This window comes from Urtica dioica, chromosome 4 (assembly GCF_054948205.1).
Source record: "Urtica dioica subsp. dioica isolate 48M chromosome 4, U.dioica_male_clone48M_v1_H2, whole genome shotgun sequence".
In the NCBI taxonomy this organism is placed as follows: domain Eukaryota; kingdom Viridiplantae; phylum Streptophyta; class Magnoliopsida; order Rosales; family Urticaceae; genus Urtica; species Urtica dioica.
In genome coordinates, this window is record NC_142759.1 from 22,025,564 (window position 1) to 22,038,099 (window position 12,536).

Consider the following 12,536-nt stretch of genomic DNA (forward strand, 5'->3'; position numbering starts at 1 on the left):
TTAGGATGTCCTATATTTACTAAGTTAGTTCTAAGAGGAAAATTACTCGAGAAGCTTTCTATATTTTTTATTTAATAGAAAAATATAATACCATATTCTAATTAAAAATGGGTTTAAATAGATAAGTTTAATTTTTTAGAGGGATAGAAATGAGATGGGATGAAGCTATGGACGCATTAGCAAATTTATAAACTTGGCCTTATAATATAGCACTTGCAACTTCCTTGTACGGCACCCTAATGAGCAAAAAAATAAAATAAAAAATTTGAGACAGAGAGATAAAAGAAACGTAAGAGGTAAGAGGCAATCAAACATGAGAGAAATGAGAGGAAATGAGAGAAGATAGAGAGAATCAGTGAGAGAGGTAGGAGGAGGAAGAAGTAGAAGAAGAAAACTCACCGAAGCTCGATCTCAATGCCATTTCAAGGTGAATCTCCAAAACTAATTTATCTTCTATCTCGAAAATTCAAGAGGAAAATTTAGGGTTTTACTTGAATTGGGTGAAGTTCATGCTTTAATTAGTTTGTTGGTCTATTAATTATTGTTGTTGTGTTGATTGAGTAAATTTTTTCTTCTTGATTATATGTTTTCGTCCCAATTTGAATATGAGGGTTGTGCAATATTTAGAAAATTGGGGGTTTTGACCAAATGATTTCACTTCCCTCTATCTCTCTTGGGTTCGTACCCGTGTTGCCTTTTCATTCCTTTTTTTTTCCTCTACGTAATCCAAATATAGTTGTTAAGACAGTAGTTGATTTTCTCTGTTTGGTTTATCAATTAGATATAGTTGTTATTCTTTTTCCCTTGTTAAATTAATGGAATAAAGAAAGTAAATGGGAAAACAAAAAGAAGAGGAAACAGATTTAAAAAAAAAAAAAAAAAAAACCAACCGAGTATCTTAGTGTTAGAGTCAGTTCAGAGTATTTTTTTTTATTTGAGTGTTCTATAATAGGTTAGATTTTTATTTGGAACTTTGACTGATCACGAAACTGAGGAAAGAGATATTGTAGAACCTCTTTATTTCAAATGTTTGTATGTGTATTGTTGTTAGACGGTTCCGAATTGCAGAGAAAATTTGTTGACAGATCCAAATAGTAGAGATTGGGGAGTGGGGTCCGATGATTATTTAGTTAAGTATATATATAAATTCATCCGAAAGCAAAAGACTTTTCTGGAGAAATTTAGAGGCTGTTTTGAAGAACTCAAAGCAACGTCAAGAAGTTTTTGGAGCACTTGAGAGAACTCGAGAGATGGGCAAGGATGGCATATTTGTAATTTTTATTATAGGGACTCTTTTTACCGATTGTTTTTTTTTTTTTTTTTTTTGAGGTATTTTACCGATTGTTTTTGAGAAGTCGTATACGTGTAAAAAAAATTACTATTATTATATTGTTCTAGAGATCTCGAGTATACATGATCTCAATGGTTTGAAAGTTTTAAAGGGTTTTTTAATTTTTGTTTGTATATAATAATAATAATAACATTTATATTATTATATAAAAGCAAAACCTGGATTTACTGTAGCATGAACAGTAAATTCCGGGTTTTGCTTTATATATATATAATAATATCTGTTTATTATTTAAAAGACTATTTTTTAAAGAATTTAAAATAGCTGCTATTTCATAAAATATTGCATCGTAAGATCGCTGTTTTCGTAATGTCCAATTAGTTTTAGCTCGAAAATTTGAAAACTCAAAATTGGGTCAACTGCGATTTAATTTCAGGCGGACACAGAAATCACAAATCTCCGTTCATCACACGCCACCGCAGTCAACAGGTAATGCTCTCTCACCGCATATTTCTCTCTCCCAAAGTCAACGGATCCTAAAAAATCAGTCTTAACAAAGATCTAACCTTGTTTTCTCAGCGGTTTGTTTTCGATTCAGAGATTGATTGTTTTTTCTTTTTTCCTAACGCGTCTGAAAAAAAATGAATATGCTGATTTGATCCAGCTATAATAATTTTGAATCTTGCTCTGGCGGTATCATATATCTCCCTTAATATAATAAATAGGTATAATTTTTTACTGTTCATAAGAGCAATGAATCCAAATTTAACAGGTAAAATTTTCAATTTTTTTTTTACTATTCTCATTTTGACCGCATAAGCAAAATCTCGTTCACTCTCTTGGTTATGCTTTTTCGATCTCGACTCTCTTCGCGCGGATCATTCGTTCTCGTTTCCACTGCCCAGAGAAAGAGAGAAGCTAATTCTCCAAACAACATGTAACTTCTCTTTCTCTCATTCGAAATTAATCTGCCAAGAGTAGATTCAAACTGTTTTCAATTTTGTTTTTCGAGTTTCTTATATCTGGATGGGCTTTGGTTTTCAAAATAATGTCCTTTAGTAGAGAGCTCCAATGGTGCAAGAAACGACCTTCAAGGCCTCAGGGCCTAATGACTCAGTATCTTCTTTAGAGGCTTTTGTTGTCCATTCAATCTCCGCCGTTGGATTAGCAATTGCTCTCTGGGTGTCCCACAATCTTCATTCTATCAATCTCAGCTCCCATCCTTCTGAGACCCTTTTCTTCATCTGGGTATTTTGATCATTTTCGATTTGTATTGAATATCTTGATAGATTTTTTAAGATTTTTCCCTGCATAGCTTTTGTAATATATTATTTTTCTTTTCAATTAAGGTAACTGGGTGCCCAATCGCGATCCTTATTTACAGTCGCTATAGGCAGAGCCCTCAGTGCTCAGTAAGTTACCTTATTTACTGTCTTTAATGTAAATAGTTTGTTAATTGCTTGATCAACCTATGTTCATCCTCAGTTTTCTTATGATTGTCGTTTAATTTGCATTGCAGTACTTTAGAGCTGTTGGCCATGGCATAATAGGACTGCTTGCCGGTTAGTTCTACACTATGCGGAATTTTTAAACGCTTAAGTATTACTAATATTGGTTCTGTTCATGTTGTTTTCGGGTACTCTTCTATGTATTTTGATTCATCTTCTTTCATAGCTTTAATCGGTTTTTAAAAAGAATTTTTCACGAAATGGGGTTGGCAAGTTCTGGTTACGGAAATGAGATGCAAATGATTGTTCTTATGATGGCCTCTTTGAATTACTTTACACACAAAACATGTACTCAGACTAAAATGTTTACTAGCTTATGCCACATCAGCTCTATAATACAAATTTATAAAGTTTGAAGTTTTTTATGTTCACTATACAGGAGCTTTGATTTGTGCTTTTGGGGCGGTTGCTTTGGGTGCTCCGATCAGCTCCAGGTATGGCACTTTAAGTGTTATTTATATATTGTAAATGTTCCCTTTTTTCTGCATCATCAATAGCAAATATTTTTGTTACTGCAATTTATAATGAATGAGTATATTTGAAACTCGTCATTTTGCCTTTTTCTAGATTTAGGCATGTTCTTCCTTGTCAACCTTGACTGGTGTGTTTATGTACCAGAGTTCAAAAGTATATGATCTTCTGAGCATATATAGTTCTGTGTTTTTTTTTCGTGGGTGTAACATGTGATAATCAATGTTCCTCTTTTTTGTGCGAATGCAGATACATATCAAAGACCATCAATTGGTCGCTGACGATGTCACTGTTTACAGTAAGTATCCGATATTTTTGATTCACAGCATATAAACTTATTGACTGGACATTTAACCTTAACAAAAATTAATGGGAGATATAAAGAGCAATTGTTTGCATCAATTGTTTTTCATACTTCAATAATCGAAGCCCAACTCAGTACAGCTCAGTACAACTAAGCAATTACTAACATACTAACTAACTGATTGACCAACTAAAAAAAAGATTGTAAAGTATTAAATACGTCAGTTAGTATTCCCGGGTTTTGCCCGGCCTTGGTCTTCTGTTTTAGGCCCAAAGCCCAGGCCCAACCCAAAAACCTTAGGGAAAAGTGGAGACCCAGGCAATGGTTCCAAATTTTGGACTGGGGCCCAATTATCAGCGTTAACTTTTTTTTTTTTTTTTTTGAATCTGCTTAACATCGTTAACTTGCCATCACAAAATGAGCAATTATTAACGTACTAACTGATTAACTAACTAAGACCAAGAAATGTATTTAATGCATGAGGGTGTAATCAAAGTCAAATGTGGGTTTCAATTATGTTGCTCAATCTTCATTTAACAAGTATTGTTTTGGCAGGTTGTGCCTGCAGCGTCCGTTTTTGGTTCATCGTGGACGGATTGGCAGCGTATATTTGCACACACAATGTCGGTTTCATGTTCGTCTAGAATCTCGTAACCTTTGTGATCAATCTATAATGACGCGACATATCTACTTTTTTTCAGGGCCACTGGAAGTATTGATTTCATGATTTGCATACCAGCACACGGGGCTTTACTCGGAGCTTGGTTTGGTGCTTGGCCGATGCCTCTTGACTGGGAAAGGCAATGGCAGGTACACAATTAATTACCAGAAAAATAAAGTACAAAATATGAATCATTGTTTTGAAAACCATATATCCAGAGGAGATAATCGATTAAACTCTGTGTAGGAATGGCCGATAATTGTGACTTACGGATCCATAGCTGGATACCTTATCGGGGTGGTGGGTTCTTTTGGATTCGTGCTTTATCACAATGTATCAAAACGTACAAAAACAGACTAATAAGTGGGGACCGGAACAAGAATCCTGACAGCTTGCTTTGCAAAGATTGGCTATGTCGAAGCTTGCTCGTAAACGGTTTGATAAGAGATTGAGATGGTTACCGATCGGCAAATACTAACAATTTCAGAAGGAAGCTTTGTGGGCAATCTGCTACTATTACTACTAATATTTTCAATTTAATTTTATATATTCACGTTTTAAATATTTTACGAGACTCTATGGGGTTGTATACATAGAGCGCCATATTGCCGCTAGTGAGATAACCGACAAAGTGTTTGAACTTGTTATATTCAAAGGGAAAATTCATACAGGTGGTGATGTTTTTGGTGGCTTTCGTATAGAGTGGGTCCTATTAGTTTGACATTTTTTAAGTGCATCATGTCAATGGATCAAATCTTGTAGATTGTACATTATGTGAGAAAATAAGAGAGACACCAAAAGAAAAAGAAAAATAGAGAAAATAGAAGTTTGTCAAAGGTTGCAATCTTTGTTTCGACATCAGTGGAACAACTTTATGTGATAGGACATTTATCTGGTTCAAACTTCCCTTTTTTTGTTATTGTTTTCATGTTTAAGCTGCTTAAATGATCCAAATTAAAATGTTTAAAAAACTCCCATGCAAAAACCAAAGTAAAACAAATATTAAAATATGTAACATGCTACGACTAAAATAATGCTACGCATAAAATAAATGTGCATAAATTCAGTTATATTTAGAGAAATTATTGGTGATCTGTAGTGTTGCGTTATGTTTGATGCGCTCAAATTTTTTTGTTCTATTTCATTCAAAGAGTGGGCCAATTATTTTGACTTCAAAGAGTGTTGCACTACTTTATGATATCTCAATTATTTTGACTTCAAATAGTGTTGCACTACTTTATGATATCTCAATTATTTTGACTTCAAATAGTGTTGCACTACTTTATATTATGATATCTCTTAACTCAAAATTGGAGAAAAAAAAAACCAACCCAAGAAAGATTAAATTCCCAGTAACCACCCTCTATACAAAGCAAAAATTCAACTACTGTGCTTAGAATTATTGGATCCCGTCCATGGTTCAACGCATATGTTAAAAACCCCGTCTCTATCAGAAATACTGTGTCCAAATTTATTCTTGCACGTAAAGAACATTTTAAGAGAGGATCACTACAAAGATGAGCTAAAGCACTGATAAATCGCTCTAGTAAGTGGTTAATATAATTTCCACTCCCATTTAATCCCTGTATATAAGAGGAAAAAAAAGGTCAAACACGTTTGAAGGAACAAGAGTTTGGCCAAATTCAGTGGATTTTTATATTATTCCCAAGTTATTTGGAGACAAATGGGATATGCGAGAGTATTTTAGGGACAGAAAAGGAGGCTCTATACTTAATTAAGTTTTTGTATACCTAACCCAACTATTGTCATGCACGTTGGCCATATTAATCCCACTACTAGTACTACTACACCTTCAAAAACTCTCATCTTTTTCTTTCTATAAATGACAGCGTAGCTCATTGCTGTATACAGAAATATATCTGAAAAATTCCCTTGTATAGTCTTTAATGGATCACCGCTCGCGTTTCGCAGTGTTTTTCTTTCTCTTCTGTTTAGTGACCTACATGCCATCTTTGGAAGCCAGAAGGTTTATGGGAACTACCAAAGTGAAAGATAGTTCATTTCCAAAAAGCTTTGTTACGAAAAGCGAAAATCCCGGGAGTGTCGTTGACTTTGGCGAGGCTGGGAGGTTTTTGATGTCATCGGTACCTAGCCCTGGGATTGGTAACTGACCACCATTTGTGCTCATCAGGAGGCGACCGTGTAGATAAATATATATGTTTCTTGTTGTATGTTTATTTGGTGTGTGCAATAAGTACTTCTGTTTGATTATTACCAGTGACACGGTTAGGGACTATTAAAACATTGTATTACTATTCATGGTGTGCATGGTTTGCGTTTGGCTATATATATAAAAATAACTAAAAGGAATTGGTGTAACAATATAAAGCATAATTTCTGAGCAAACTATTCTCCGTGAAAGTATCATTATAAGTTCTTATTTATGATTCTTAAATATCGATCAAGATGCATGGTTGGATTTTTACGTCTATTCTTGTCGACCAAATTCCAAAGATTGGATGGGATATTCGGTTGGGTTTGTTAGACTATGATGTCATGTAAAATATCATGGAATTTTATCTCAAAATCGATTGACGCGATAATAAGTCCTTGTCAGTCCCTTTCATTTCATGTTACACCTATATTTCCGCGAAGAACAAGTAAGTTTCGAGCTACAAGGGGCCGATACTTAGATGAACTGAGGATGCTGAATTAATAAAAAGAGATATTAAATTGAGGATGCTGAATAATAGGTAAAGTTTTTTTGGTGTGCGTAGTTCTCTCTTAAGAAGTTGTCCCCCTTCTCGTTGTTCTTCTTGTTAGGAGTTAAGATCGGTGTATCGACCATACAATAATAGTTGTCCCTACGATCTAGCGGTTATTTTGTAACTTTCCACGTTCGTATGGAGTAAGCGGTTACTTCAGATAAATATATTGGACGAGTTTTGTTTGGGTTAACCGTATGAGCACGTGTTCTCGGGTGCTTATCTTTCTTATGTGGCCATTAATTTTGACTATAACTTTTGACCTATCAACTTTTTTTCTCTTCGAAATTTTTCTTGGAAAAGTTCTCTTATTTTATGAGCGGTAAATTCCTTCATAAAGTGAGCCTCGAGCCTACTTTGCTCGGATCTAAGTGTTGAATACATGATGCTCTTGGCACTTTTGAGCTTTTAACCCGATATGTATTATTTTGGGGAGTATCACTTTCACTCCCATAGGTGGGTGGGATTCCTTACGTTATTCTTATAAGTACTAGAGAATATATATATTGCCGTTTGTGAAAATCGACTAACAATAAATATAAAAAATTCACATTAGCTACATTATAATAAATTATAATGTAGTCAATTTTCATGTGTTCTCTTCATAATGTTTTGTTTGGTCGACATTTATTCCTGAGTGTACACTACAGCAACGGTCTCAATCCACAAAAGAATATAATAAAAACAAATAAAGGTACGTAGCTAACTAGGGAAATAAAATGAAGTAACGTGACAACAATACAGTTTGACTTTTCGGTAACCTATAGTCAAGAACATAATCATATATATTTGGGTGGTTCATAGGGAAAATCTAAGATGATAAGATCTAGAGCAAATCAAAAGCAAAAAGAACTGAAATTACAGGTCCTCGTTCTGTAATGTAGGTTTTTATTTATTTATTTTTTATTATTATTATTAAATTTTTTTTTTATAAGAAAAATAGAAAACTAATGGCTGAATCTTACTCTTTATGACATATTATTAATGTTTCTTTGACTTCTGCCACGTCCAAGACTGTTTATGCGTACTTTGCCTTGCTTTATCGGTGTGCATGTATATTTTGGATATATATATATATATATATATATATATATATATATATATATATATATATATATATAAAAGAGTGATTGAGCTAAATAGTTAATTTAAAGTATGAATTTATAAAATAGTCAAAGTTTGTTCAAAATTAGTGAAATAGTTAAGATGTACAATAATCAGATTTAAATAAAATTTTTTGACCTTAAGATTAACTTTTTTAAAAGTGATAAATTACTTATAATAATCATAAAAAATTTTAATCTTGATGTCAAAAATATTTTGACAACGCAATTTGATCACTTTGTTGAAACTTTGGCTATTTTTTTAATCAATTAGTTTCAAATGAATATTTTGTATAATTTTACCTAGGGCGTTGTAGATTTATAGCAAAAAATAAACTATAAAATTGGGATGTAGCCAACGTTTTCAAACGTTTAGGAAAATAGTCAATGACAATTATATTTGACTTAAATATCCTCATATTAAACATGTTATAATTAACAAAAAAAAATTCGACAATTAGTGACAAGTGTTATGGGCTCCGAATTTCTAGAAAAATTTCAACCTACATTCTTAATTAAAAATAAAATTTTCACAAATTTCGATTATTAGATTTTCTCCGTAAACCAAAAAATCCAGACTAAGCTTCATTAAATTTCCATTTATTTCCAAAATATTTCCGCAAATTATGGTAGTGTTTGGTACAGCTTATTTTAGGCTGTTTTTGTTTTTACAAAAAACTAAAACAATTTTCAGTGTTTGGTGAAACCGTTTGTAGCAAAAATTTCAAAAACGATTTCTAAAATCATACGTGAATCTTAAAAGCTAGGATTCCTAGCTTTTTCAAAAATCGTTTAAGCCTCCTGATACACAATTACGTTTTTATCCTCATATATCCTCACATCTCATTACTGCGACTTCAAAAAATACAGAATTCCAGATAAGAGGCTCTTTCTCTTATCTTGCAGATGATATAGGTTCTTTATCTCTGTCTTCCCTGTCATACCAAAAAAAAAAAAAATCAGGCATTGAGTGAAATGACATAGATCTGAGATTTACAGGGAAAACAAAATAATATAAAAAAAAAATTTCATACAGCGGCAAACATATCCAAGACAGCCCATGTCCTCTTCCGATACTCCGACGCCGATCTCAAGGTCGAAACAAAAATAATCACCTCAAAACCCCGAACAAGAAACCTTAGACCTCAAAACCCCCAAACAAAAAAATCAGCTCAACTGATTTGAATAAATAACTTGAGCTTACCTCGATCGCGTGCTCTGACCGCCGATTACGTTTCCCCGGCGTTGTGTGTCTCTCGCTCTCTCTCTAAAAAAAGTCGCGAGTCTGTCGGCAAGAGAAAATGTTGAGAGAGAAGACTCTTACGAGTCTGAATAGGCACTACTATTATATGAAAAGCTAGTTAAAAAAATGGTTGATTTATTTTTATTTTTTTTTCCCGGTGGAGTATGTAATGTCAAACTAAAAGAAGTAGTAGGTCTTTAAAACCACGTACAAAAACTATGTATTTGAAATATTTTATATGGCACATTTAGCATCCGACAGTGTAAATAAGCATATAAATATTAATTATTTAATTTTTAAGACCATGTCTATTTTAGTCTTTTGACCATAATATATTTATTTTACCAAACGCTAAATCAGCTTTTGTTATCAGCAACAACTGTTTTATAAACAGTTTACCAAACACCTGATAGTTTAAAAAAAACAGTTTTTTTTTAAAACAGAAACTAAAAGCACTTTTAAAAAAAACAAAGCTGTGCCAAACGGTGCCAATAAAGAGAAAAATTGGTTTTATCCAAAAACTGTGACCCTCTTGGCACTATATTATTTAAAATAATAAAAATATTTATTATTGATCAGCCGCTAATAATATATACATATATAATTACATTCGAAGATCTTTCCAGTATGTAAACTAATAAATTCGATGTATTTCCAATATGTAAATTGTTGAAACAGTCCGAGGCACTGAACCCTCTCACTATCAGAAACAAAAGTGGTGTCTCCATTGTATTAATCTATGAGTAGAATTCTTTCATCATATGGCACGTTTCAAAATATTGCGTTACGCTATATCATATTAATGAAAATAAGAAGAGTGTTTTTAGAAGCAAAATGATTGAGAAATTTGAAAAAACTCGCTAGAAAATCTTAAACAGATATCAATATTTGTATTCTTGTTTCTTGCTTTATTCTCAACAAATACAACACAATTTATAGACTTTTACATGATAACAAACTTATAAAAATAGTACATAATTAACAACCAAAAAATTACAACGTTTAATGGTGACTATTGGTTATTAAAACAGTCACAACTTATTATAGGCAAGTCCAAATGGTCTGCTTCTTTCTTCACTGCAAACTAGACTTCCATGGCTTTAATTTGATAGGTTGTACGACAAAATCCATAACCGTTTGCCTCTTCAACTGTATAGTTATATCTGACTTGCTATTTTGAGTTTATTTTTGTAACAATTAATTGGACATTTTATCATTTAAAAAAAAACCACGAAGTCATAGATATGAAGTTTATATGAATTACGGTTACGGTCAAAGAGCGTATCGTTGTATAGTTTAATTTCCATACAAAAAGCACATCAAAGAGTGAGAGGGAAAAATTGCGCGGGCTTACATTGTGGCCCAATTTGATATGAATTGTCTATTTTTGACAATTACGTCCGAGAAGGTAAAAGTAGTATTGACTTTAATTGATAAGTTTTTGTGTACCTAACCCTACTTTCTTGGCCATGTATAAATAGCTTCACGCAACCCTATATGTTTCTGACAAAATACTACTACGCTACATACTTATATAGGTCGTATTGTGGTTTTTTTAATACACATCAGGTTATATATCATATATGGGCCGATCTCAATTAGTCACAGTTTTTATATTTATTTACTGTGTTTTATCAATTATAATATATACGCCGTCTATTGAAGCCCGAAAGATCACCATGTCTGAAATGAAAGATTTTCTGTTGAAGAATAGTTCGGATCTCTCGGTGTCTGTGCCTCCAACGGAAGAATTTCCAAATGTTGAACTTTCGGAGACTCAGAGAATTTTGAAGTCTGTTCCAAGCCCTGGAATGGGAAACTAGTATATATAGGTATTAATTTCCCCAAATATATAGTCATAATATGACTCTGTGATCTTCTCATCGTGTAATTTCTTTGAGGTTATGAACGGATATCATTACTTGGCTGTTAATTTGAGTTCATATACCATTGCAATAATCAATAGTATTAATAATAAAGGTTTGTGGACTAGCTATCGATGTTTTGTTTTTCTTGGCTTATAAGAATTTACATCTGCTATATTTCAGTATGTTTTTACTTCGTAGACAATTACAGTAATCAGTAGAAATAACAAAGATTTATGCAGTACTAGCGATATTTTATTTTTTTGGGCTTGTTATCATTTTATTCGTATTAATTCCTCTCTCCCACCTAGCAATCCACCACCACCACCAAGGAAAACAAAATCATTTTATTTAGTTATATATATTCTCTCCTATTTTCATTAACCTTTTCTTATCCCAATTTTTCTTCAACTCAACCAATAATTCAAAAAGTGCGAGAGATTCTCATTTTCCTTTCTGGCCATCTTTTTATATTTTATTTTATTATTATTTTTAACACACGCTTAGAGCTACGCGGTTCTTGAGATTGGCATTGATTTCTTGGATTACTAACGACGATGGTATTTGCAGACTTGGGTCACCAATTTGGTTAGGGTTCCAGTACCTTCTGACAAGTCCATAAACACATGGTGATGCATTGTGGAGATATGTCCGAAGGGAAATCCTTATAAGTTGTTCGGCCTCTGAACTTGAACAAGATGCAAGAGTATTTGAGAAGCTGTTATATATGCTGTATTTGTTTTTCAATTCGCTAAATTATAAGCTATTATATATAAGAGATGGATATCAACCAAACATATACATACATACATACATATTCCCTTTTGATCTCCGCAAAACCAGGCATCATTTGGGTCTTTGCATATACACACGCATAAAGATAGTGGTGGAATTGGATTAGGCTGGTCGTTTTTTTCATACACTTTCAACTTAACAACTAATTTGAAATTAAGTATCTACGGGTTTTTGTGATGTCTCTTACAAGATATGTGACCCAATATATATTATCTGTTTAGTGCATAAGGATAAAAAGAGTAAATCAAGAGACACAAAGTTGGTAAATCCAATTCGGCCAATAATGCCTACGTCTAAGAGATGATACTCTCAACGAATATAAAATTCACTAGTTAATGATAGAATCGGTACACAATGGTCTGAGCATAACGATCAATCCTTTAGTGCCTTTTTCTTTTCTTATAAGATTATTCGTGAATTTCAACCCAGACTCTTCTTGAATCTGAGTCTCCTCACTTCTACCCAAATCACTTTACGAGTGTTTGATCAACTTTTATAATAATACGTGATCTTATGATATCACGAAACACAAACCCTAATCTGTCACTCCTAAAGATAAGTGGAGATGA

The 12,536-nt window shown here is 32.9% G+C and overlaps 1 protein-coding gene across 4 annotated transcripts; it reads left to right on the forward strand.

Moving 5' to 3' along the window:
* Window positions 1–209: 209 nt before the first annotated feature.
* On the forward strand, window positions 210–4,913 carry LOC149401219 (phosphatidylinositol-glycan biosynthesis class F-like protein). 4 transcript variants are annotated; one of them, XM_089612669.1, is made up of 11 exons: window positions 210–427; window positions 1,728–1,780; window positions 2,112–2,228; window positions 2,351–2,539; window positions 2,641–2,703; window positions 2,811–2,853; window positions 3,179–3,233; window positions 3,520–3,568; window positions 4,130–4,197; window positions 4,276–4,384; window positions 4,482–4,913. In XM_089612669.1, the coding sequence occupies exons 4-11, from the start codon at window positions 2,363–2,365 to the stop codon at window positions 4,593–4,595; spliced, it is 678 nt and encodes a 225-aa protein (XP_089468795.1). In that variant the 5' UTR covers window positions 210–427; window positions 1,728–1,780; window positions 2,112–2,228; window positions 2,351–2,362; the 3' UTR covers window positions 4,596–4,913. The 4 variants fall into 4 exon arrangements, with proteins under 4 accessions (XP_089468795.1, XP_089468797.1, XP_089468794.1 ...); XM_089612671.1 differs by having other exon boundaries at window positions 2,354–2,539; XM_089612668.1 differs by having other exon boundaries at window positions 2,197–2,228.
* The last annotated feature ends 7,623 nt before the right edge of the window (window positions 4,914–12,536 follow it).